This window comes from Salmo trutta, chromosome 12 (assembly GCF_901001165.1).
Source record: "Salmo trutta chromosome 12, fSalTru1.1, whole genome shotgun sequence".
Lineage (NCBI taxonomy): Eukaryota > Metazoa > Chordata > Actinopteri > Salmoniformes > Salmonidae > Salmo > Salmo trutta.
Genome location: NC_042968.1, coordinates 94,361,560 through 94,386,944, shown reverse-complemented (window position 1 = coordinate 94,386,944; position 25,385 = coordinate 94,361,560). Strand labels below are relative to the sequence as shown.

Here is a 25,385-nt window from a genome sequence, read left to right as displayed (position 1 = left end):
TGCGTGTGTGTACCACGTGTCTGAGAGGAGGAATGCTGATCTAGGGACGAGTCCCCTCCAGATATTGGGTATTTTATTCACTATGATCTATAAGGAAAAACTGATCCTAGAGCAGCTTGATACATACAGCCTCTGGTTTTCATTGGTGCGTTTGAAATGTCCTACTGTTCCGTGTCTCAACTCTTAGACTTCATTTACACTTTACATTTTATTAAACCATTAACTGGTCTTTTGACCAATTTAGCTCAGCTCTTTCTCAGAGCTGAGCTAAATTGGTCAAAAGACCAGTTAATGGTGAAATAAATATCATAGACCAATATGGGGCGGCAGGTAGCCTAGTGGTTAGATCGTTTTGGGACAGTAACCGAAAGGTTGCAAGATCGAATCCCCCCCAACAACGCAGTTAACCCACTGTTCCCCGGTAGGCCGTCATTGAAAATTAGAATTTGTTCTTAACTGACTTGAATAAATAAAGTGAAATAAATATCAGAATTGGGCTGCATCTAACGTGCACTCTGCCCAAAACTGGTGAAAAAGTTACTAAATACACTTTACCAAGACAAATGGGAGTATTCATGATCTGTACCATTGGGGTATTTCTCCATTAACATGTTCAACACCTGTTGATGTTCTGACCTATAAAACATCTGATAATAAACACCAAGCTCTGATGTCCTGACCTATAATACATCTGATAATAAACACCAAGCTCTGATGTCCTGACCGATAAAACATCTGATAATAAACACCAAGCTCTGATGATGTTCTGACCTATAAAACATCTGATAATAAACACCAAGCTCTGATGATGTTCTGACCTATAAAACATCTGATAATAAACACCAAGCTCTGATGATGTCCTGACCTATAATACATCTGATAATAAACACCAAGCTCTGATGTCCTGACCTATAATACATCTGATAATAAACACCAAGCTCTGATGTCCTGACCGATAAAACATCTGATAATAAACACCAAGCTCTGATGATGTTCTGACCTATAAAACATCTGATAATAAACACCAAGCTCTGATGTCCTGACCTATAATACAGCTGATAATAAACACCAAGCTCTGATGTCCTGACCTATAATACATCTGATAATAAACACCAAGCTCTGATGTTCTGACCTATAAAACATCTGATAATAAACACCAAGCTGTGTTCCAAACTAAACAGCTAGAGGTGTGTTCGCTCTAGTTCCTCAATCAGCCTGTGGCTGTATCTAGCTGATGATCCCTGCCTTACTACCATCATGGACACCACCATGATGATGCCCTACTACCACCTAGACACCATGAGGATGACCTACTACCTCCTAAACAACATGATGACCTACTACCTCCTAAACAACATGATGACCTACTACCTCCTAGACAACATGATGACCTACTACCTCCTAGACAACATGATGACCTACTACCTCCTAGACAACATGATGATGACCTACTACCTCCTAGACAACATGATGCCCTACTACCTCCTAGACAACATGATGATGCCCTACTACCTCCTAGACAACATGATGACCTACTACCTCCTAGACAACATGATGATGACCTACTACCTCCTAGACAACATGATGACCTACTACCTCCTAGACAACATGATGATGACCTACTACCTCCTAGACAACATGATGACCTACTACCTCCAAGACAACATGATGATGCCCTACTACCTCCTAGACAACATGATGATGACCTACTACCTCCTAGACAACATGATGATGCCCTACTACCTCCTAGACAACATGATGATGACCTACTACCTCCTAGACAACATGATGACCTACTACCTCCTAGACAACATGATGATGACCTACTACCTCCTAGACAACATGATGATGACCTACTACCTCCGAGACAACATGATGATGACCTACTACCTCCTAGACAACATGATGACCTACTACCTCCAAGACAACATGAAGATGCCCTACTACCTCCTAGACAACATGATGATGACCTACTACCTCCTAGACAACATGATGATGCCCTACTACCTCCTAGACAACATGATGATGACCTACTACCTCCTAGACAACATGATGATGACCTACTACCTCCTAGACAACATGATGATGCCCTACTACCTCCGAGACAACATGAAGATGCCCTACTACCTCCTAGACAATATGATGATGCCCTACTACCTCCTAGACAACATGATGACCTACTACCTCCTAGACAACATGATGACCTACTACCTCCTAGACAACATGATGATGACCTACTACCTCCTAGACAACATGATGATGACCTACTACCTCCGAGACAACATGATGATGACCTACTACCTCCTAGACAACATGATGACCTACTACCTCCTAGACAACATGATGACCTACTACCTCCTAGACAACATGATGACCTACTACCTCCAAGACAACATGAAGATGCCCTACTACCTCCTAGACAACATGATGATGCCCTACTACCTCCTAGACAACATGATGACCTACTACCTCCTAGACAACATGATGATGACCTACTACCTCCTAGACAACATGATGACCTACTACCTCCTAGACAACATGATGATGCCCTACTACCTCCTAGACAACATGATGATGACCTACTACCTCCTAGACAACATGATGATGCCCTACTACCTCCTAGACAACATGATGATGCCGTACTACAGTACCAGTCAAAAGTTTGGACACCCCTACTCATTTAAGGGTTTTTCTTTATTTTTACTATTTTCTACATTGTAGAATAATAAGTGAAGACATCAAAACTATGAAATAATCATGTAGTAACCAAAAAAGTGTTAAACAAATCAAAATATATTTTATATTCTTCAAAGTAGCCTGCCTTTACCAGGGAAGTACACATACACAAATGTACAGTGAGTGCTTCAACACACTGACTCAAACACCTAGACACAGTTTAGCTGTGGTGTATATCTGTATATCTCTGTGAGTTTAGCTCACACCACCAGGTGTATATCTCTGTGAGTTTAGCTCACACCACCAAGTGTATATCTCTGTGAGTTTAGCTCACACCACCAGGTGTATATCTCTGTGAGTTTAGCTCACACCACCAGGTGTATATCTCTGTGAGTTTAGCTCACACCACCAAGTGTATATCTCTGTAAGTTTAGCTCACACCACCAGGTGTATATCTCTGTGAGTTTAGCTCACACCACCAGGTGTATATCTCTGTGAGTTTAGCTCACACCACCAGGTGTATATCTCTGAGTTTAGCTCACACCACCAGGTGTATATCTCTGTGAGTTTAGCTCACACCATCAGGTGTGTATCTCTGTGAGTTTAGCTCACACCACCAGGTGTATATCTCTATGTGAGTGTATATTTAAAAACCACGTGTGTGTGTGTGTGTGTGTGTGTGTGTGTGTGTGTGTGTGTGTGTGTGTGTGTGTGTGTGTGTGTGTGTGTGTGTGTGTGTGTGTGTGTGTGTGTGTGTGTGTGCAGTGCCTTCGAAAAGTATTCAGACCCCTTTACTTTTTCCACATTTTGTTACATTACAGCCTTATTCTAAAATGTATTTAAATAGTTTCCCCCCTCAATCGACACACAATACCCCATAATGACATCACAATACCCCATAATGACATCACAATACCCCATAATGACATCACAATACCCCATAATCACAAAGCAAAAACATGTTTGTTTTTTTCTCGACAATTTATTAAAAATAAAAACAGATTTCACATTTACATAAGTATTCAGACCCTTTACTCAGTACTTTGTTGAAGCACCTTTGGCAGCGATTACAGCCTCTAGTCTTCTTGGGTATTACACTACAAGCTTGGCACACCTGTATTTCGGGAGTTTCTCCCATTCTTCTCTGCAGATCCTCTCAAACTCTGTCAGGTAAGCAAAAGTCATTCCAATACCTAGAAATAGTAAATCCCCCTTTACTGGTTCAAATTAGCCTGTTAGCAACCCAATGGTGTTTGACCAGATACAATGCTATTTTACAGTATACAAATTGACAACAGACTTTCAGCACACTTATAGGGAAGGACACTCAACAAGCACAGCACTTACACAAATAACGTGATGATTGGCTGAGAGAAATTGATGATAAAAAGATTGTAGGGCTGTTTTGTTAGACTTCAGTGCAGTTTTTGACATTATCGATCATAGTCTGCTGCTAGAAAAATGTGTGTTATGGCTTTACACCCCCTGCTATAATGTGGATAAAGAGTTACCTGTCTAACAGAGCACAGAGGGTGTTCTTTACTGGAAGCCTCTCCAACATAATCCAGGGAGAATCAGGAATTCCCCAGGGCAGCTGTCTAGGCCCCTTACTTTTTTCAATCTTTACTAGCAACATGCTTTGAGTAAAGCCAGTGTGTCTATGTATGCGGATTACTCAACACTATACACGTCTGCTACCACAGCGACTGAAATGACTGCAACACTTAACAAAGAGCTGAAAGAAAACACTAATATGTCAATCTCTCCTGGCTGAAAGTGGAGGAGAGATTGACTTCATCACTACTTTTATTTATGAGAGGTATTGACATGTTGAATGCACCGAGCTGTCTGTCTAAACTACTGGCACACAGCTCAGACACCCATGCATACCCCACAAGACATGCCACCAGAGGTCTGTCTAAACTACTGGCACACAGCTCAGACACCCATCCATACCCCACAAGACATGCCACCAGAGGTCTGTCTAAACTACTAGCACACAGCTCGGACACCCATACATACCCCACAAGACATGCCACCAGAGGTCTGTCTAAACTACTGGCACGCAGCTCAGACACCCATGCATACCCCACAAGACATGCCACCAGTGGTCTGTCTAAACTACTGGCACACAGCTCAGACACCCATCCATACCCCACAAGACATGCCACCAGAGGTCTGTTTAAACTACTGGCACACAGCTCAGACACCCATGCATACCCCACAAGACATGCCACCAGAGGTCTCTTCACAGTCCCCAAGTCCAGAACAGACTATGGGAGGCACACAGTACTACATAGAGCCATGACTACATGGAACTCTATTCCACATCAGGTAACTGATGCCAGCAGTAAAATTACATTTAAAAAACATAAAAATACACCTTATGGAACAGCGGAGAATGTGAATCAACACAAAGACACATGCATACACACACACGATAACATACACACTATACACACATGTACACATGGATTTTGTGTTATAGATATGTGGTAGTAGAGTAGGGGCCTGAGGGCACACACTCAGTGTTTTGTGATATCTGTTATGAATGTATTGTAATGTTTTTTTATTTTTATTGTATAACTGCCTTAATTTTGCCGGACCCCAGGAAGAGTAGCTAATGGGGATCCATAATAAATACAAATACCTGCCCAAATGCATAGTGCCAACTGTAAAGTTTGGTGGAGGAGGAATAATGGTCTGGGGCTGTTTTTCATGGTTCGGGCCCCTTAGTTCCAGTAAAGGGAACAGCATACAGCATACAATGACATTCTAGATGATTCTGTGCTTCCAACTTTGTGGCAACAGTTTAGAGAAGGCCCTTTCCTGTTTCAGCATGACAATGCCCCTGTGCACAAAGAGAGGTCCATACAGAAAGGGTTTGTCGGGATCGCTGTGTAAGAACTTGACTGGCCTGCACAGAGCCCTAACCTCAACCCCATCGAACACCTTTGGGATGAATTGGAACTGCGACTGTGAACCAGGCCTAATCACCCAACATCAGTGCCCGACCTCACTAATGCTCTTGTGGCTGAATGGAAGCAAGTCCCTGCAGCAATGTTCCAACATCTAGTGGAAAGCCTTCCCAGAAGAGTGGAGGCTGTTATAGCAGCAATGTTCCAACATCTAGTGGAATGCCTTCCCAGAAGAGTGGAGGCTGTTATAGCAGCAAAAGGGGGGACCAACTCCATATTAATGTCCATGATTTTGGAATGAGATGTTCTACGAGCAGGTGTCCACATACTCTTGTCGTTTTTCAAGGTATTGTTAAATAAATGTTAATAAATGTTACCCTAATTCAGAGTGGAAGAGGTGACATGTCCCCATGCTGCACCAATCAGGGCCTGTCTTCATGCTACACCAACCAGGGCCTGTCTACATGCTACACCAATCAGGGCCTGTCTACATGCTGCACCAATCAGGGCCTGTCTACATGTTCCACCAACCAGGGCCTGTCTTCATGCTCCACCAATCAGGGCCTGTCTTCATGCTGCACCAATCAGGGCCTGTCCTCATGCTCCACCAATCAGGGCCTGTCCTCATGCTGCACCAATCAGGGCCTGTCTACATGCTGCACCAACCAGGGCCTGTCCCTATGCTCCACCAATCAGGGCCTGTCTTCATGCTCCACCAATCAGGGCCTGTCCCCATGCTGCACCAACCAGGGCCTGTCCCTATGCTCCACCAATCAGGGCCTGTCTTCATGCTCCACCAATCAGGGCCTGTCCCCATGCTGCACCAACCAGGGCCTGTCCCTATGCTCCACCAATCAGGGCCTGTCTTCATGCTCCACCAATCAGGGCCTGTCCCTATGCTCCACCAATCAGGGCCTGTCTTCATGCTCCACCAATCAGGGCCTGTCTTTGCACATCCTAAACTTGAGTATAAACAGAATATTTCCTACTTTATTAAAGTAGCTCCCTAGTCCTCTGTTTGTTTATCTTTTGCTATTTCCATGTTGTGTGTGTCTGTGTGTGTGTGTGTGTGTGTGTGTCTGTGTGTGTGTGTGTGTGTGTGTGTGTGTCTGTGTGTGTACGTGTGTGTGTGTGTTTGTGTGTATGTGTCTGTGTGTGTGTGTGTACGTGTGTGTGTGTGTGTGTGTGTATGTGTCTGTGTGTGTACGTGTGTGTGTGTTTGTGTATGTGTCTGTGTGTGTCTGTGTGTGTGTGTACGTGTGTGTGTGTGTGTATGTGTCTGTGTGTGTGTGTCTGTGTGTGTGTGTACGTGTGTGTGTGTGTGTTTGTGTGTCTGTGTGTGTCTGTGTGTGTGTGTGTATGTGTCTGTGTGTGTGTCTCTCTGTGTGTGTGTGTGTGTTTGTGTGTATGTGTCTGTGTGTGTCTGTGTGTGTGTGTGTGTGTGTGTGTGTACGTGTGTGTGTGTGTATGTGTCTGTGTGTGTGTGTGTCTGTGTCTGTGTGTGTGTGTGTGTGTGTACGTGTGTGTGTGTGTGTGCGTGTGTGTGTGTGTGCGTGCGTGTGCGTGTGTGTGTGTGTGTGTGTGTGTGTGTCCCCTCTGTAAAGGTTAATTCTATAATCCTGTCTTGTCATAAACGCTGTAGTCATGTACAGTAGCTATTGCTATAAATAAAAACCAGCTTTTCAGGATGTTGACTCCATAGAGTTTTTGTTTTTCCGATGCCTCAGTCACAATAGTAACCAATTCAATGACAGTAACACTGCAGTGTTTATTAAATAAACCGAAGCGCAAAAGAATGACATATTATAAAGAGTTTAACAGGATCTCTGTCTGTGACAGCAACATGCTAATGATTGACAGTTCTTGGCTCTTACATCATCAGTCACTACACCAGTCATGTGCCCCGTTGACCCCCGTTGCCGTCATGACATCACATGACCGTAAGTCACTGGTTGGACCACCCTTCAGGAAGGAAGCTCTGTTCTCTTTATCATACAAGTCAGTAGTAAACAGATTATAACTCGTCCTTTTTCTTCTTCAGCAATCTACCTTGTGTTTAGTCAGGTTAAGTTATTCAATAATAATTCAACAAATAATATTTTGTATAATATATTTCTTCAATAATAACCTGGTTATTGAAATATACACTCAAGGTTTTTCAACGTTTTGACAGTGAACATTTTCAGTTTCATTTGCTTGCGCGCTGATCAGTCCAACATTTTCATGGATAAGGTTGACTTGTGACCTTAGAAGATCAGCTGTCATGTGATGTAAAGCGTTGCCAATCACATTTAACGAGGGTGTGTGTGTGTGTGTGTGTGTGTGTGTGTGTGTGTGTGTGTGTGTGTGTGTGTGTGTGTATGTATGTATGCTTCACTACACAGGTCTGAACCTGAAAATGTTCTTACCGCTCAGCTACTGGTCAACTATCCGTGGGAACAACTATTGGGACAAATGTACTGAAGGTAAACGCTTTAAACTTTAAAACCTCTTGAGTTAACAAAAATGAATGGGCAGGCTAGATGTTGTTTTAAACCTCTCAAATGAAACACAAACTACAAGTATGACTGATATTATTGTAGTGAACAATCAGCGATAGCAGACCTCCGGTGTGAAAGGCTACGCATCTCGCCAATAGGTTTAGATCACTTGGTTGTTCTTGTAACGTGGCTCATAGGGATGATCGCTATGTTGCCCTGCAGTGGATATATACATTATTACATCACGGTTTCGTAACAGTTCCTGAAAAAGGCTTTATTGCCTCAGAGAGGGTATTATAAGGTCAACAGCTATACACGGAGTTCCGTGTGAGGGAATTAGAAGATACCGTTTTAATCATCTGTTCCGGGACAAAATATCTATTTCTTTGTAGGAATTGACATCAGTCCCTACCAGACCTATAAAAAGGTAAAATACAATAACATGTTAAATAAATGTTCGTCATATAATTCTGGACACAAGTTGTACCAAACAAAGCGTCTGTGGGCCGGTGCAGTGGAATTCATACAACTAACTAGTGCCTCAACATGTTTACATTTTAATTGAACAATTACTCATAACTTCATAATACATTTTAACACTATAAGACAAATAATCCTTAATTATAAGGTCATGGAAACCCTTCTCTGTTTGAAAGAATATTTGTAAAGGAAACAGGGGGTAAAAGCTTTATTTATTCACAAGATGAATATTATAATGAATTTGATCCTGTGCTGTGCCATTTCAGTAAATCTCACACGGATATGGACCAGTCCACTATTCTACAGCTCCCAAGCGTTCTGTGTGTATAAGTGTTTTACTAGTCTATTCTTCATGGCCCCCCCCCTCTATCCTTTATTTTATCCACTCAAATATAGACTGTCGGCCTTTAGGTGAATGGCAGGATGGCTGTAGACAGTTGGTACAGTATAGAGTATTTACACATGTTAACAGTGTATCCATAGAAATCAAATTATATTTACAGTCACTGAGGCTAATTTTATGTATTTAAATAAATTTTTAAATAACTGATGTAAATTCACTTTGTGTGAATAATAATAATAATAATTCTTAAATAATAATGTTTAAATAATCTGAGGAATTACCTTCAACTTTCTCTGATATGACTTGAGAACCAAGTTCCTTCCTGGAACTTCCTGACTGGTTTGGGTATCAGGTTGTACTCCAAGAGAGAGGGCCAGGATGGCATTTTGTGGTTAAGGTTTAATCAACTATGTACACCTTATACTTACAACACAACTTATTTTACTTCAATATTAAGTAAAAATGCTAGAAGGGATGTTCAGATAGCTGACTTTTTAAATAGGTGTTATTTGGAATGAGTACTTTTACTTTTCCCACAGTAAAACGACACCACCTCTAAAATGAGTCTCTCAGAGGTGAACGAGGAGGGCGCTGATGCAAACAGGCGTATCTTTGAAGACCACGACGCTGTAAGAGAAGCTGAAAGGTGAGCGCAAAAAAAAGAAACGACAGCGTGCTTCCTTTGCAACCGACAAGGTACGTTGTTAATATTTCTAATGTTATTCTTTAATAACTTGAGATTTCATCCTTAATTATATAGTCATTAAATGAACGTCTCTAAGAGACCAAGACAGGTAAGAACATGAAGTGACTGGTGTGGTGGTTAATTTCTGTATTTACTAAATGAGGAGAGAAACAAAATTCACACACCAGTCAGAGTTATACATAAACTACATCTTTAATAATTAAGAGCTTTGCAATAGCACTTGACTTTCAACGATGCACCATTTCTAATGAACCATTGAAAAGTGACAACACAAAAGTACAAAGATTTTTTTATAGCCAAGATACACCCCTCTCAACGTACATGACGAACCACAGATACATAGAATGGGTCAAAAGGTTAAGATTTGTATGAAAGGTATCTATAAAACATAGCAGACAGCAACTGCTGTGTCAATAGTTTTCATTGTATAGAGACCAGTGTCTGGTCCTCCTACTCCAAACTGGACCCGTCTCTTCCTGGTACGGTATAGAACAGACCAGTGTCTGGTCCTCCTACTCCAAACTGGACCCGTCTCTTCCTGGTACGGTATAGAACAGACCAGTGTCTGGTCCTCCTACTCCAAACTGGACCCGTCTCTTCCTGGTACGGTATAGAACAGAAACATTACCTCATGTTCTTTGGAATGCTCTGTAGGTTTTATCACCCAAAAGATATCGTAAATATCCTCTGTCAGTGCTATCTCATAGAGGCCCATCCTCAATAGAACACACACACAATAGTTAACAGAATACTCTATTCTGTCGAATAAAACAACCATTATAATACAATTGATTGATTCTCCTGAGACTTTCCCACTGAACTAGTTCCTCTATTGATAGTCTAGATATTGAAGCACAGACTCAGTATTCTACACCCCTGTGGGCTTGAATGTTCTGGTCTGTGTTTATCTAACAGGCTCCATCAGAAGAGACCAGTCTCCCCTGTACACAGCTGTCTGTCCATGAAGAGTGACTGGTCTAAGGATGTACCTCTATTTTTCGGGCCGGAGAGACCAGTCTCCCCTGTACACAGCTGTCTGTCCATGAAGAGTGACTGGTCTAAGGATGTACCTCTATTTTTCGGGCCGGAGAGACCAGTCTCCCCTGTACACAGCTGTCTGTCCATGAAGAGTGACTGGTCTAAGGATGTACCTCTATTTTTCGGGCCGGAGAGACCAGTCTCCCCTGTACACAGCTGTCTGTCCATGAAGAGTGACTGGTCTAAGGATGTACCTCTATTTTTCGGGCCGGAGAGAGCAGTCTCCCCTGTACACAGCTGTCTGTCCATGAAGAGTGACTGGTCTAAGGATGTACCTCTATTTTTCGGGCCGGAGAGACCAGTCTCCCCTGTACACAGCTGTCTGTCCATGAAGAGTGACCAGTCACTGGATGCACCAACAGAACCAAAGTAAGTTGTATATGTGTTTCCGGAGCGGCAACAATGTTAGTGGGGGGGGGGGGGGGGGCGGCACGTAACCTAGCGGTTAGAGAGGCAAGCTAGCAGCTGGACAATTGCTAGTTCGAAAACCCGTGGTCTGACAGTAAAAATCTAGCCTAAAGTGAGCTGGAAACTAGAAGGTTGCTGGAATCAAATTGTAGATGCCACATTGCTTGCCGTTGTGTCCTTGAGCATGGTACTTTACAACTTTCCAGAGGCACCCAGTGTGGAAATTATTGGCTAACTTGATAAAAAGTGCATAAAATATATCATGCAAATACTGAGCTATATTGTACACAAAAAAAACGTTGGAAAATTATATTATTTTATACTAATAAAAGTAATTTTACATTGACATTTTTTATTTGTTTTTTAAATATTATTTTTTCTCTCAAAAACATAAGGGTTAAAATGATTGCCACCATGGTTCAGTACTACGGCACCCTCCCCTTACGAGGATAAATATATATATGATAATATGATAATGTCCCTGATAAATATATATATGATAATATGATAATGTCCCTGATAAATATATATATGATAATATGATAATGTCCCTGATAAATATATATATGATAATATGATAATGTCCCTGATAAATATATATATGATAATATGATAATGTCCCTGATAAATATATATATGATAATATGATAATGTCCCTGATAAATATATATATGATAATATGATAATGTCCCTGATAAATATATATATGATAATATGATAATGTCCCTGATAAATATATATATGATAATATGATAATGTCCCTGATAAATATATATATGATAATATGATAATGTCCCTGATAAATATATATATGATAATATGATAATGTCCCTGATAAATATATATATGATAATATGATAATGAGGAGGATAAATATATATATGATAATGTCCCTGAACCTAAAATGTTTTATCACATCCTTCTTTTTAAACCCACCACTGACCGGGTCCAATCCAGGTGCTGTTTATTAAACTCCACTGACCGGGTCCAATCCAGGTGCTGTTTATTAAACTCCACTGACCGGGTCCAATCCAAGTGCTGTTTATTAAACTCCACAGCGCCGGGTCCAATCCAAGTGCTGTTTATTAAACCCACCACAGCGCCGGGTCCAATCCAGGTGCTGTTTATTAAACTCCACAGCGCCGGGTCCAATCCAGGTGCTGTTTATTAAACTCCACAGCGCCGGGTCCAATCCAGGTGCTGTTTATTAAACCCCACAGCACCGGGTCCAATCCAGGTGCTGTTTATTAAACTCCACTGACCGGGTCCAATCCAGGTGCTGTTTATTAAACTCCACAGCGCCGGGTCCAATCCAGGTGCTGTTTATTAAACCCACCACAGCGCCGGGTCCAATCCAGGTGCTGTTTATTAAGCCCACCACAGCGCCGGGTCCAATCCAGGTGCTGTTTATTAAACCCACCACAGCGCCGGGTCCAATCCAGGTGCTGTTTATTAAACTCCACAGCGCCGGGTCCAATCCAGGTGCTGTTTATTAAACTCCACTGACCGGGTCCAATCCAGGTGCTGTTTATTAAACTCCACTGACCGGGTCCAATCCAGGTGCTGTTTATTAAACTCCACAGCGCCGGGTCCAATCCAGGTGCTGTTTATTAAACTCCACAGCGCCGGGTCCAATCCAGGTGCTGTTTATTAAACTCCACAGCGCCGGGTCCAATCCAGGTGCTGTTTATTAAACCCACCACAGCGCCGGGTCCAATCCAGGTGCTGTTTATTAAACTCCACAGCGCCGGGTCCAATCCAGGTCCTGTTTATTAAACTCCACTTACCGGGTCCAATCCAGGTGCTGTTTATTAAACTCCACAGCGCCGGGTCCAATCCAAGTGCTGTTTATTAAACTCCACAGCGCCGGGTCCAATCCAAGTGCTGTTTATTAAACTCCACAGCGCCGGGTCCAATCCAAGTGCTGTTTATTAAACTCCGCAGCGCCGGGTCCAACCCAAGTGCTGTTTATTAAACTCCACAGCGCCGGGTCCAATCCAAGTGCTGTTTATTAAACTCCACAGCGCCGGGTCCAATCCAGGTGCTGTTTATTAAACCCACCACAGCGCCGGGTCCAATCCAGGTGCTGTTTATTAAACCCCACAGCGCCGGGTCCAATCCAGGTCCTGTTTATTAAACTCCACTGACCGGGTCCAATCCAAGTGCTGTTTATTAAACTCCGCAGCGCCGGGTCCAATCCAGGTGCTGTTTATTAAACCCACCACAGCGCCGGGTCCAATCCAGGTGCTGTTTATTAAACCCCACAGCGCCGGGTCCAATCCAGGTCCTGTTTATTAAACTCCACTGACCGGGTCCAATCCAAGTGCTGTTTATTAAACTCCGCAGCACCGGGTCCAATCCAGGTGCTGTTTATTAAACTCCACAGCGCCGGGTCCAATCCAAGTGCTGTTTATTAAACTCCGCAGCGCCGGGTCCAATCCAGGTGCTGTTTATTAAACTCCACAGCACCGGGTCCAATCCAAGTGCTGTTTATTAAACTCCAGGGGCCTCATTTATAACTATTGCGTAAATGTTACACTATTTCCGAAAAGAATACATACGTTAAAATAAATATAGATATTTATAAACTTGGTGCACGTCATGTTTGGCGTTATAAATCAGACCTGTCGTAAAACTGTGTTTAATAACTCCGCCTAAAAAAAAAAACATTTTTATAGTGACAATAACACCCTTAATTTGCTGTATGATTGGGAACTTTTGGCTTTACACCGCGGCCGTTTTCTATAAAGAACAACAATCTGATCACTTTTCTATAGAGGTGTGGGCAGAATGTTTTGGTATATTTACTTTTTCAAGCGAAACATGCATACTGCTTATAATCAATCAATAAATCAATGAAATGTTATTTGTCACATGCTTGGTTAACAACATGTGTAGACTAACTGTGAAATGCTGACTGACTGGTCCTTTCAAACAATGCAGAGAAAAACTGAAAACATGACAACACAAGGAATAAATACACAATGACGATAACGGGAACTGTAAGAAAAGGCCTAAGGAATGATCAAAGATTTTGAACTATTTTTTTAAATATACATTTTAGTTTTAATTTCTATTTTATGTCTATCTTTTCAATTATATTTAAATGGTATTCTGATTGTTTCATAATTTTCAATGATATTCTGATTTAATGTCTTCAGTTTCTGTTGGAAAGGAAAGGGTTAACGGGGGAGAAAAAAAAAAGATCCAATCATGATTTTTCTATGCCGGTCTCTGGGGAGATAAATCTAGCTATCTAGCTTAGCCATTGGCTAGCACTTCAGAAGCGAGATAGAAGTCCTCTGCCATTTAACTGCATTAGAACAGAATTTTGACAGTGAAAGTGACAGTGGAATCAACCAATCACATGTTGACTTGCAATGGGTGGGACCTTTTTTGTCTTTAGGCGTCGACATTGGAGGAAAAAAATTGGTGTGAACATTTTTTATTTCGGCCTAAAGACACTACTGAGAACCTGAGCCTATGGGGCGAGCACTAGTTGTCACATGGTCAAGTTAGTTTGTGTTGTAGGCTAGTATGCAGGTATTATTGAAGATTTAAGAGGATGTTAATTGCTCATTTGTGATCATCGCCCCTTTTCAAGATGAACTTTCAACAAGAAGTTACCTTTTCAAATGATTATCAGATGATGAGTGAAACTGTTTTGATATTGCAGCTCGCTTCCTGTTAGCCATCTATGAAAATACTGGGTGACCGGGAAATACAGTTGCATTTTAACTTCAGATCGCCTGTTACTTGGTGTGTAGAATTCAATAAAATATGTTTTGCATTTTGGAAGTAGCTAGCTAATAGTAGTACATTTTAGATGTAGCTTGCTAATAGTAGTAAATTTTGGAAGTAGCTAGCTAATAGTAGTACATTTTGGAAGTAGCTAGCTAATAGTAGTACATTTTGGAAGTAGCTAGCTAATGTAGCCGATGTGAAATGGCTAGTTAGTTAGCGGTGGTGCGCGCTAATAGCATTTCAATCAGTGACGTCACTCACTCTGAGACTTGAAGTAGGGTTTCCCCTTGCAACGCGGCTTTTGTGGCGCGATGGGTAACGATGCTTCGTGGGGTGTCAGTTGTTGATGTGTGCAAGGGTCCCTGGTTCGAGCCCGGGTTGGGGCGAAGAGAGGGACGGAACCTACACTGTTACATTGGTGCCGTGACCCAGATCATTGGTTGCTGCGGAAAAGGAGGAGGTCAAAGGGGGGGTGAGTGTAACCGATGTGAAATGGCGAGTTAGTTAGCGGTGGTGCGCGCTAATAGCATTTCAATCAGGTGACGTCACTCGCTCTGAGACTTGAAGTAGGGTTTCCCCTTGCGTTGCAAGGGCTGCGGCTTTTGTGGCGCGATGGGTAACGATGCTTCGTGGGGTGTCAGTTGTTGATGTGTGCAAGGGTCCCTGGTTCGGGCCCGGGTTGGGGTGAAGAGAGGGACGGAACCTACACTGTTACATTAGTAGTACATTTTGGATGTAGCTTGCTAATAGTAGTACATTTTGGAAGTAGCTAGCTAATAGTAGTATATTTTGGAAGTAGCTTGCTAATAGTAGTACATTTTGGAAGTAGCTAGCTAATAGTAGTACATTTAGATTTTTTTAATGAAAAATACATTCAATAAAATAGGTTTTGCATACGTTTTACTCCTAAATGTGGACTATGAAATAATTTTTACATAACTAATTTTTGCTATCATTCTTTTTTTTTTACATCCGTTATTAGAGAGTGACAACGATGATGATTATGAACATGGTCTTTTGCCTGCTAATGCCTGCAATGCAGTGAAGAAAACGATATGACAACAATAACATCTAATGTAACTGGCCCCTCTAACAGTACAACTGGCCCCAGCTTGGCCCCCCAGTTGAAATGGTCTAGAACTGCCACAGAGTTGATGTTGGTTTTTAATGGCACACTAGACACCTGTCTGATGCGCACCTGTACTAATCCATTTAGGAGGCAGCGGGGACAGTCCAAGAAGGGGGAGTGTGGCGAACGTGCACAAGGCGAGCTCAGTAGTATGGGAAACTTTGAGGGCCCAGAATATTTTACACAATGTTGCAAGTTTGCTAACGTGAGCTTCGGGCTGGACACAGTGATATCAACAGAGAGGTATATTTTTCTGGGTGATTTTAAATATTGAGTGGGTTTCATCAAGCTGCCCAAGCTTCAAACTGTAACCAATGCCTGCAACCTGGTTCAGGTTATCAGTCAACCTACCAGGGTATTTACAAACAGCACAGGAATGAAATCATCAACATGTATTGATCACATCTTTACTAATGCTGAAGAAATTTGCTTTTCCAAATCCATAGGACGTAGTGATCACAATATAGTAGCCATATCTAGGAAAACCAAAGTTCCAAAGGCTGGGCCTAATATAGCGGGGATTATGAAAACACAGAGAGACGAAGTGGACATTATTTTATCGTTTTTATTGGTCAAATATCTGGGGAAGCCTGGCTACCATGAATACACGCCACTGGTCTCAACAGCCAATATGTTTTATTAGGACAAGTAAACTCATGAATTTACATAAATTGTAAAAGAAAAATGTATCCTACACTATGATTTCTTCCGTTAATAAAAAGTGTGTTGAAAACGAATTTCTATTGTAGATTTGACGTGATAAACGAGAGAATTAAAGACTTTTTATTTCATTTCTACGGCATGATCTTCAAATAGGTAAATCACCTTTTTTAGTCTGCTCAAGAAGAACGATTAAACATGACATTTTCCGCTTAACGAGAGATCAGCTGGCGATCATTTACAGGTCATCAGTGGTTGGCCCATGGATGTCTCCCTATAACAAGGAAACAACACTTGTCTTATTCTGTTCGCAGAGTCTAATATGAAAAACTAAAGGTTGTGTCTGTCTTATTCTGTCCACAGAGTCCAATGTGAGAAACTACAGGTTGAAACTGCCCAGAATCAACGAACGGATCTGAACTCAATATTCAGGGTGGGCTGGCTTATCACAGTTTTTTGTTGATGTTGTAAAAACATACAAACATATACATTTACTCCACAAATAACACACCAGCGTACATTTCGTTTTGATGAACTCATCCTCATTGTTTTGGGGTTTTGTTTCCATATAAATACTGTATGTGCTTTCTACACCTGCATTGCTTGCTGTTTGGGGTTTTAGGCTGGGTTTCTGTACAGCACTTTGAGATATCAGCTGATGTAAGAAGGGCTATATAAATACATTTGATTTGATTTGTTGTCCATTTCAGGTGCTCGAAGACCGCGTCATTGTTTTGGTAAAACGTGAGTTGAAGAAGTTCAAGAGGATACTGAATGAAGTTCAGAGGGATGATGAGGAAGTAGATGCTGAAGATGAGAAGCAGGAGAGCAGTGCCAGAGAGGGGGCTCTGAAAATCACTCTACACATCCTGAGGATCATGAACCAGAAGGAGCTTGCTGACACACTGGAGAACAGTAAGACCGACCATGAACGTCTACAAATGACCTCTACAATTTTCTTGCTATTCACAAGCAATTTACACAGAAAAACTAGTAGAATAAGTTATAATATATTCTTCATTGAAACTTTGACTTTGTTGTGACACGTTAACATGGATGATCTGCATTTTCAGGTCTTCTAGGAAAACTTGTGGCATGTCAACAGAAACTCAAATACAATCTGAATAGGAACTTTAAGAATGTGTTTGAGGGAATAGCCAAGCAAGGAAACCCAACCCTTCTCAGCAAGATCTACACAGAGCTTTACATCACAGAGGGTGGAAGTGGAGAAGTCAATAATGAACATGAGGTGAGACAGATCGAGGTGGCGTCCAAGAGACCAGCAACACAAGAGACGCCAATCAAATGCAATGACATCTTTAACCCTTTACCTGGACAAGACAAAGATATCAGGACTGTGCTGACAAAGGGTGTCGCTGGCATTGGAAAAACTATCTCTGTGCAGAAATTAATTCTGGACTGGGCTGAAGGAAAAGGAAATCATGATATCCAATTGATATTTCCACTTCCTTTTCGAGATCTGAATATGATGAAGGAGAATAAATACAGCTTGATGGAACTTCTTCATCACTTTTTTGTGGAAACCAAAGAATCAGGAATCTCCAACTTTGACAAGTACAAGGTCCTGTTTGTGTTTGATGGTCTGGATGAGTGTCGACTTCCTCTCGAATTCAAGAACAATGAGCGCTGTTGTGACGTCACAAAGCCAACGTCAGTGGATGCGCTGCTGACAAACCTCATCGAGGGGAATCTTCTTCCATCTGCTCTCCTCTGGATAACCTCCCGACCAGCAGCGACCAATCAGATCCCTCCTGAGTTTGTTGACCAGGTGACAGAGATACGAGGGTTCAATGACCAACAGAAGGAGGAGTACTTTAAGAAGAGATTCCATGATGAGAAGAACATGGCCAACAGAATCATCTCACACATAAAGACATCAAGGAGCCTCTACATCATGTGTCACATCCCAGTGTTCTGTAGGATCTCTGCCACTGTCCTAGAGACGCTGTTGGGCGACGCACAAAGTGGAGAGATGCCCAAGACTCTGACTCAAATGTACAAACACTTCCTGATCTTTACCATGCTGCACAAAAAACGGACATTTCCAAAGGGACCAGAGAAAACTGAGTCGGATTCACAGATGAAAACGGATGAGGAGATCCTCCTGAAACTGGGAAAACTGGCTTTCAGACAGCTGGAAAAAGGGAATCTAATATTCTACGAGGAAGACCTGAGAGAGTGTGGCATCGATGTCACAGAAGCGTCCGTGTACTCAGGAGTGTGTACACAGATTTTCAGAGAGGAGAATGGGCTGTACCAGGAGAAGCTGTACTGCTTTGTTCATCTGAGCATCCAGGAGTTTCTGGCTGCTGTGTATGTGTTTGTCACGTTCAACAACGACAGTTTAAATCTAATGGTAGAACCTGAAACTACCACCAGAAAACTTCAGATGTCTGGCGACATATCTGAAGACAAACTTACAGCCACCCTCCACAAGAGTGCAGTGGACAAGGCCTTACAGAGTGAGAACGGACTCCTGGACCTGTTTCTCCGCTTCCTTCTGGGTCTCTCGCTGGACTCCAATCAGACTTTTCTACGAGGCCTACTGACACAGACAGGAAGCAAGTCACAGACCAATGAGATAACAATCAATTACATCAAGGAGAAGATCAGGGAGAATCCTTCTCCAGAGAGGTGCATCAATCTGTTCCACTGTCTGAATGAACTGAATGACCATTCTCTAGTGGAGGAGATCCAAAGCTACCTGAGATCAGGAAGTCTCTCTGGAGCCAAACTGTCACCTGCACATTGGTCAGCTCTGGTATTTGTGTTGCTGACTTCAGAAGAGGAGCTGGATGTGTTTGACCTGAAGAAATACTCCAGATCAGAGGAAGGTCTTCTGAGGCTGATGCCAGTGGTCAAAGCCTCCAGGACAGCCCTGTAAGTGTCGATTAGATTAATAATATTCTGTTTCGAAGTAGATAAAGCTTCCATGAAGGAATGTAATTACTACAATCTAAAGTTGACTGCAATATTGGCACGAGGGAGTGGATGAGGTTACACCCAGAATTGATAATAACACCAAACATCCCATTATTGAACACGACTGATTTCTGATTTACTCCCTTTTAAGGAGAACGATGTCTGAACTGGTTTTCCGTTATCTAGGCTAAATGGATGTAACCTCACAGAGAGATGCTGTGAAGAGTTAGCCTTTGTTCTCAGTTCAAACGCCTCACAGCTGAGAGAACTGGACCTGAATGACAACAACCTGCAGGATTCAGGAGTGAAGCTGCTCTCTGCTGGACTGGAGAGTCCAAACTGTAAACTGGAGACGTTGAGGTTCGTATTTTCCTCTTTGTTTAGAAATCTACACAACAGGAAATAGTTTGAAAAGGGTGAGCATAAAATAAGTCATTTTGAGATTGAAATGAAATCCATTCTGCAGGTTGTCATTCTGTTTAGTCACAGAGGAAGGCTGTGGTTCTCTGGCTTCAGCTCTGAGGTCAAACCCCTCCCATCTGAGAGAGCTGGATCTTACCCACAATCACCCAGGAGACTCCGGAGTGAAGCTGCTCTCTGCTATAGTGGAAGATCCACGATATAAACTGGAGAAACTCAGGTAAACACTACAACTCCTATACAACTAAATCTTCAGACATGAAAAACAGTAACGGAACAAAAAGAAAATGTTATAATATTTTATTTATTTATTTATTTACAATACTTACAGTAGAATGTATCTTGAAAACCGATTTCCACAAGGAGACAATTATTTATGCATGTGCCAAAATTGTTTTGCATCAAATGAGGTCTGTTTAAAAAAAATAAAATAATATTGTCCAAATAAGGCCTATGATATCACTTGTCTAAAATCCCCCAAAAATGGTGTTTCTTCTTCTGATTTCTCAGTGTGGATCCTAATTCCGAGTGTTGGTTAAAATCAGCGCTTAAGAAATGTAAGTCTGAGTGTAATGGAACACTGCTTATGACAAGACTTCATGCCTACTTCATGCCTACTTCATGCCTACTTCATACCTACTTCATGGCTACTTCATGGCTACTTCATGGCTACTTCATGGCTACTTCATGGCTACTTCATGCCTACTTCATGCCTACTTCAACCTACTTCATGCCTACTTCAACCTACTTCATGCCTACTTCATGCCTACTTCAACCTACTTCAACCTACTTCAACCTACTTCAACCTACTTCATGCCTACTTCAACCTACTTCATGCCTACTTCAACCTACTTCAACCTACTTCATGCCTACTTCAACCTACTTCATGCCTACTTCATGCCTACTTCATGCCTACTTCATGCCTACTCTAACCTACTTCATGCCTACTTCATGCCTACTTCATGCCTACTTCAACCTACTTCATGCCTACTTCAACCTACTTCATGCCTACTTCATGCCTACTTCATGCCTACTTCATGCCTACTCTAACCTACTTCATGCCTACTTCATGCCTACTTCATGCCTACTTCAACCTACTTCATTCCTACTTCAACCTACTTCATGCCTACTTCATGCCTACTTCATGCCTACTCTAACCTACTTCATGCCTACTTCATGCCTACTTCAACCTACTTCATGCCTACTTCAACCTACATCATGCCTACTTCAACCTACTTCATGCCTACTTCAACCTACTTCATGCCTACTTCAACCTACTTCATGCCTACTTCATGACTACTTCAACCTACTTCATGCCTACTTCAACCTACTTCATGCCTACTTCAACCTACTTCATGCCTACTTCAACCTACTTCATGCCTACTTCATGCCTACTCTAACCTACTTCATGCCTACTTCATGCCTACTTCAACCTACTTCATGCCTACTTCAACCTACTTCATGCCTACTCTAACCTACTTCATGCCTACTTCATGCCTACTTCATTCCTACTTCATTCCTACTTCATGCCTACTTCATGCCTACTCTAACCTACTTCATGCCTACTTCATGCCTACTTCAACCTACTTCATTCCTACTTCAACCTACTTCATGCCTACTTCATGTCTACTTCAACCTACTTCATGCCTACTTCATGCCTACTTCATGCCTACTTCATGCCTACTCTAACCTACTTCATGCCTACTTCATGCCTACTTCATGCCTACTTCAACCTACTTCATGACTACTTCAACCTACTTCATGCCTACTTCATGCCTACTTCATGCCTACTCTAACCTACTTCATGCCTACTTCATGCCTACTTCAACCTACTTCATGCCTACTTCAACCTACTTCATGCCTACTTCAACCTACTTCATGCCTACTTCAACCTACTTCATGCCTACTTCATGCCTACTTCAACCTACTACATGCCTACTTCAACCTACTTCATGCCTACTTCAACCTACTTCATGCCTACTTCATGCCTACTTCATGCCTACTCTAACCTACTTCATGCCTACTTCATGCCTACTTCAACCTACTTCATGCCTACTTCAACCTACTTCATGCCTACTCTAACCTACTTCATGCCTACTTCATGCCTACTTCATTCCTACTTCATGCCTACTTCATGCCTACTCTAACCTACTTCATGCCTACTTCATGCCTACTTCAACCTACTTCATTCCTACTTCAACCTACTTCATTCCTACTTCAACCTACTTCATGCCTACTCTAACCTACTTCATGCCTACTCTAACCTACTTCATGGCTACTTCAACCTACTTCATTCCTACTTCAACCTACTTCATGCCTACTTCATGCCTACTTCATGCCTACTTCATGCCTACCTCATGCCTACTTGAACCTACTTGAACAGTCAAAATCATGTTCTTCATGAAATTTGATGATATTTGGATGAAAACAAGATTAAAGTAGAGTGACTAAAGTATGAAAAATTACCGTTTCTCTCTACAGTGATAAAGTTTGATCATAAAGTTACTTGTTCCTCCCCCCGTGTCAAACACTTGGATTCAGAAGGCGGGATTATTAAGACCGTTTTGTGACATCCCATTAAAGCCTCTCATTTGAATACACCAATGGTAACGTCTTAGTCACTTACCTAATTTAAATATGTACCGCCTCGTAACCAACGTCGCAGAGGGGCGTGGTTTACGTAGCTAGATAGCTAGTCTACTGGTAACTAAACGTGACTGCATCGTGTCAGCAAATATAATTACAGGTTTCCCCTATTCATCAATGGCAAAGATACAGTCCTTGTAGGTTTGGTCTGTGTCACTTGGCTCGCTAGGTCTTCAGCCAGCGTGGAACAAAAGCGGGGAAAGTGTTTCCCAAAACTCAGATGCAGTTGTCATGTCATTACGTCAAGACACATGCCAAATGGAAAACTCACGCAGTTGATGACATCATTGATAGTCATAGTATATGAACATTGTCTGTCATATACTGGGGAAATAAATATATAAATGCAACAATTTTAAAGGTTTTACTGAGTTACAGTTCATAGAAGGAAATCAGTCAATTGTAATACATTAATTAAGCCTTAATCTATGGATTTTCACATGACTGGACAGGAGCGCTGCCATGGGTGGGCCTGGGAGGGCATAGGCCCACCCACATGGGAGCCAAACCCACCCACAGGGGAGTCAGGCCTAGCAAATCAGAATGAATTTTCTCCCTACAAAAGGGTTTTATTACAGACAGAAATGCTCCTCCCCTTTATTCAGACGATCCCGCAGATGAAGAAGCCGGGTGTGTAGGTCCTGGGCTGGCGCGGTTACACGTGGTCTGCAGTTGTGAAACCGGTTGGACATACTGCCAAATTCTATAAAACTACGGAGGTGGCTTATGGTAGAGAAATTAACATTAAATTCTCTGGCAACAGCTCTGTTGGACATTCCTGCAGTCAGCATGCCAATTGCACGCTCCCTCAAAACTTGAGACATCTGTGGCATTGTGTTGTGTGACAAAACTGCACATTTTAGAGTGGTCTTTTATTGTCCCCAGCACAAGGTGCACCTGTGTAATGATCATGCTGTTTAATCAGCTTTGTGATATTCAACACCTGTCAGGTGGCTGGATTATCTTGGCAAAGGAGAAATGCTCACTAACAGGGATGTGAACAAATGTGTGCACAAAATTTGAGCGAAATAAGCTTTTTTTGTGCGTATGGAACATTTCTGGGATCTTTAATTTTGCCTCATGAAACATGGGACCGACACTTTATCAAATCAAATTTATTTATATAGCCCTTCGTACATCAGCTGATATCTCAAAGTGCTGTACAGAAACCCAGCCTAAAACCCCAAACAGCAAGCAATGCAGGTGAAAGAAGCACGGTGGCTAGGAAAAACTCCCTAGGAAAAACTCCCTAGAAAGGCAAAAACCTAGGAAGAAACCTAGAGAGGAACCAGGCTATGAGGGGTGGCCAGTCCTCTTCTGGCTGTGCCGGGTGGATATTATAACAGAACATGGTCAAGATGTTAAAATGTTCATAAATGACCAGCATGGTCAAATAATAATAATCATAGTAGTTGTCGAGGGTGCAACAAGCACGTCCGGTGAACAGGTCAGGGTTCCATAGCCGCAGGCAGAACAGTTGAAACTGGAGCAGCAGCACGGCCAGGTGGACTGGGGACAGCAAGGAGTCATCATGCCAGGTAGTCCTGAGGCATGGTCCTAGGGCTCAGGTCCTCCAAGAGAAAGACAGAAAGAGAGAAAGAGAGAATTAGAGAGAGCATATTTAAATTCACACAGGACACCGGATAAGACAAGAGAAATAATCCAGATGTAACAGACTGACCCTAGCCCCCCGACACAAACTACTTTACATGTTGCACTTATATTTTTGTTCAGTATATATTATATTTAATGACATTTTATCCAGTAGGGTTGTGCAGATCTCGTCGTACTTGTATCCTTTTAAAAAAGGCTGTTTCTCAAGTGCACTAATTCACTCATTGTTAAACACTAAGAAATGATCCCGACAGCTGAAACATTTACAGACAGGTCATTCCTCCATTTATTCCAGACACTGGTAGTGTCACAGATTTCTTCGTCGTCTGACGATATCGCGAAATCGCTGTCGGAGAAAGTGGACCAATACGCAGCTTGTTGCGTGTTCAACATCATATTTATTAAAGGACGTTGACCACGGAAAAACAAGAAATACGACAGGAGACAGTTTCGCAGGCTATACCTAGCAGTGCAAAAAACAACTACCCACGAAACACAAAGACAAACACACCCTACTTTATAGGACTCCCAATCAAAGGCAACTCAACACACCTGCCTTCAATTGGGAGTCGAACCCCAATTAACTATACATAGAAAAACAACCCTAGAACCTATACCAACCACTAACACACCCCACACAAAACCCCATAGTACAAAACAAATATACCTCTGCCACATCCTGACCAACTCTAATACAACTAATACCTAAATATTGGTCAGGACGTGACAGGTAGACTGGTCATTCCTCCATTTATTCCAGACATTTACAGACAGGTCATTCCTCCATTTATTCCAGACACTGATAGACTGGTAATTTGCCCCATATAGTGACCTGTACTGTTTAGTTTTAGTAATTTTCTTTAGGGGGGGATCAGTTCTAATATTGCAGATAGATTGTTGCTTCCATCAATGTAATTGTCTGCATCATTTCCAAACCCCCATATATTTTTTGGATAAATATGTATATTTAATCTGTATATATATACACTGCTCAAAAAAATAAAGGGAACACTTAAACAACACAATGTAACTCCAAGTCAATCACACTTCTGTGAAATCAAACTGTCCACTTAGGAAGCAACACTGATTGACAATAAATTTCACATGCTGTTGTGCAAATGGAATAGACAACAGGTGGAAATTATAGGCAATTAGCAAGACACCCCCAATAAAGGAGTGG

General features: G+C 42.0%; 1 protein-coding gene across 6 annotated transcripts in view; it reads left to right on the top strand.

Annotated features, from left to right (window-relative positions):
• The first annotated feature begins 7,538 nt into the window (after positions 1 to 7,538).
• The window catches only part of LOC115204672 (NLR family CARD domain-containing protein 3), a 28,548-nt gene continuing 10,701 nt past the window's right edge, over positions 7,539 to 25,385 (top strand). The window contains exons 1-11 of one of the 6 annotated variants that reach the window (XM_029770390.1): positions 7,578 to 7,658; positions 7,979 to 8,059; positions 9,437 to 9,543; positions 10,519 to 10,578; positions 10,660 to 11,010; positions 16,946 to 17,015; positions 17,293 to 17,497; positions 17,656 to 19,483; positions 19,712 to 19,885; positions 19,992 to 20,165; positions 20,456 to 20,502. In XM_029770390.1, coding sequence (XP_029626250.1) covers positions 9,458 to 9,543; positions 10,519 to 10,578; positions 10,660 to 11,010; positions 16,946 to 17,015; positions 17,293 to 17,497; positions 17,656 to 19,483; positions 19,712 to 19,885; positions 19,992 to 20,165; positions 20,456 to 20,502 — 2,995 coding nt within the window. In that variant the 5' untranslated portion in view covers positions 7,578 to 7,658; positions 7,979 to 8,059; positions 9,437 to 9,457. Of the gene's footprint in view, positions 7,659 to 7,684; positions 8,060 to 9,436; positions 9,594 to 10,518; positions 11,011 to 16,945; positions 17,016 to 17,292; positions 17,498 to 17,655; positions 19,484 to 19,711; positions 19,886 to 19,991; positions 20,166 to 20,455; positions 20,503 to 25,385 lie in introns of those variants that run through there. The other 5 variants (XM_029770388.1, XM_029770387.1, XM_029770392.1 and 2 more) reach the window with 5 other exon arrangements.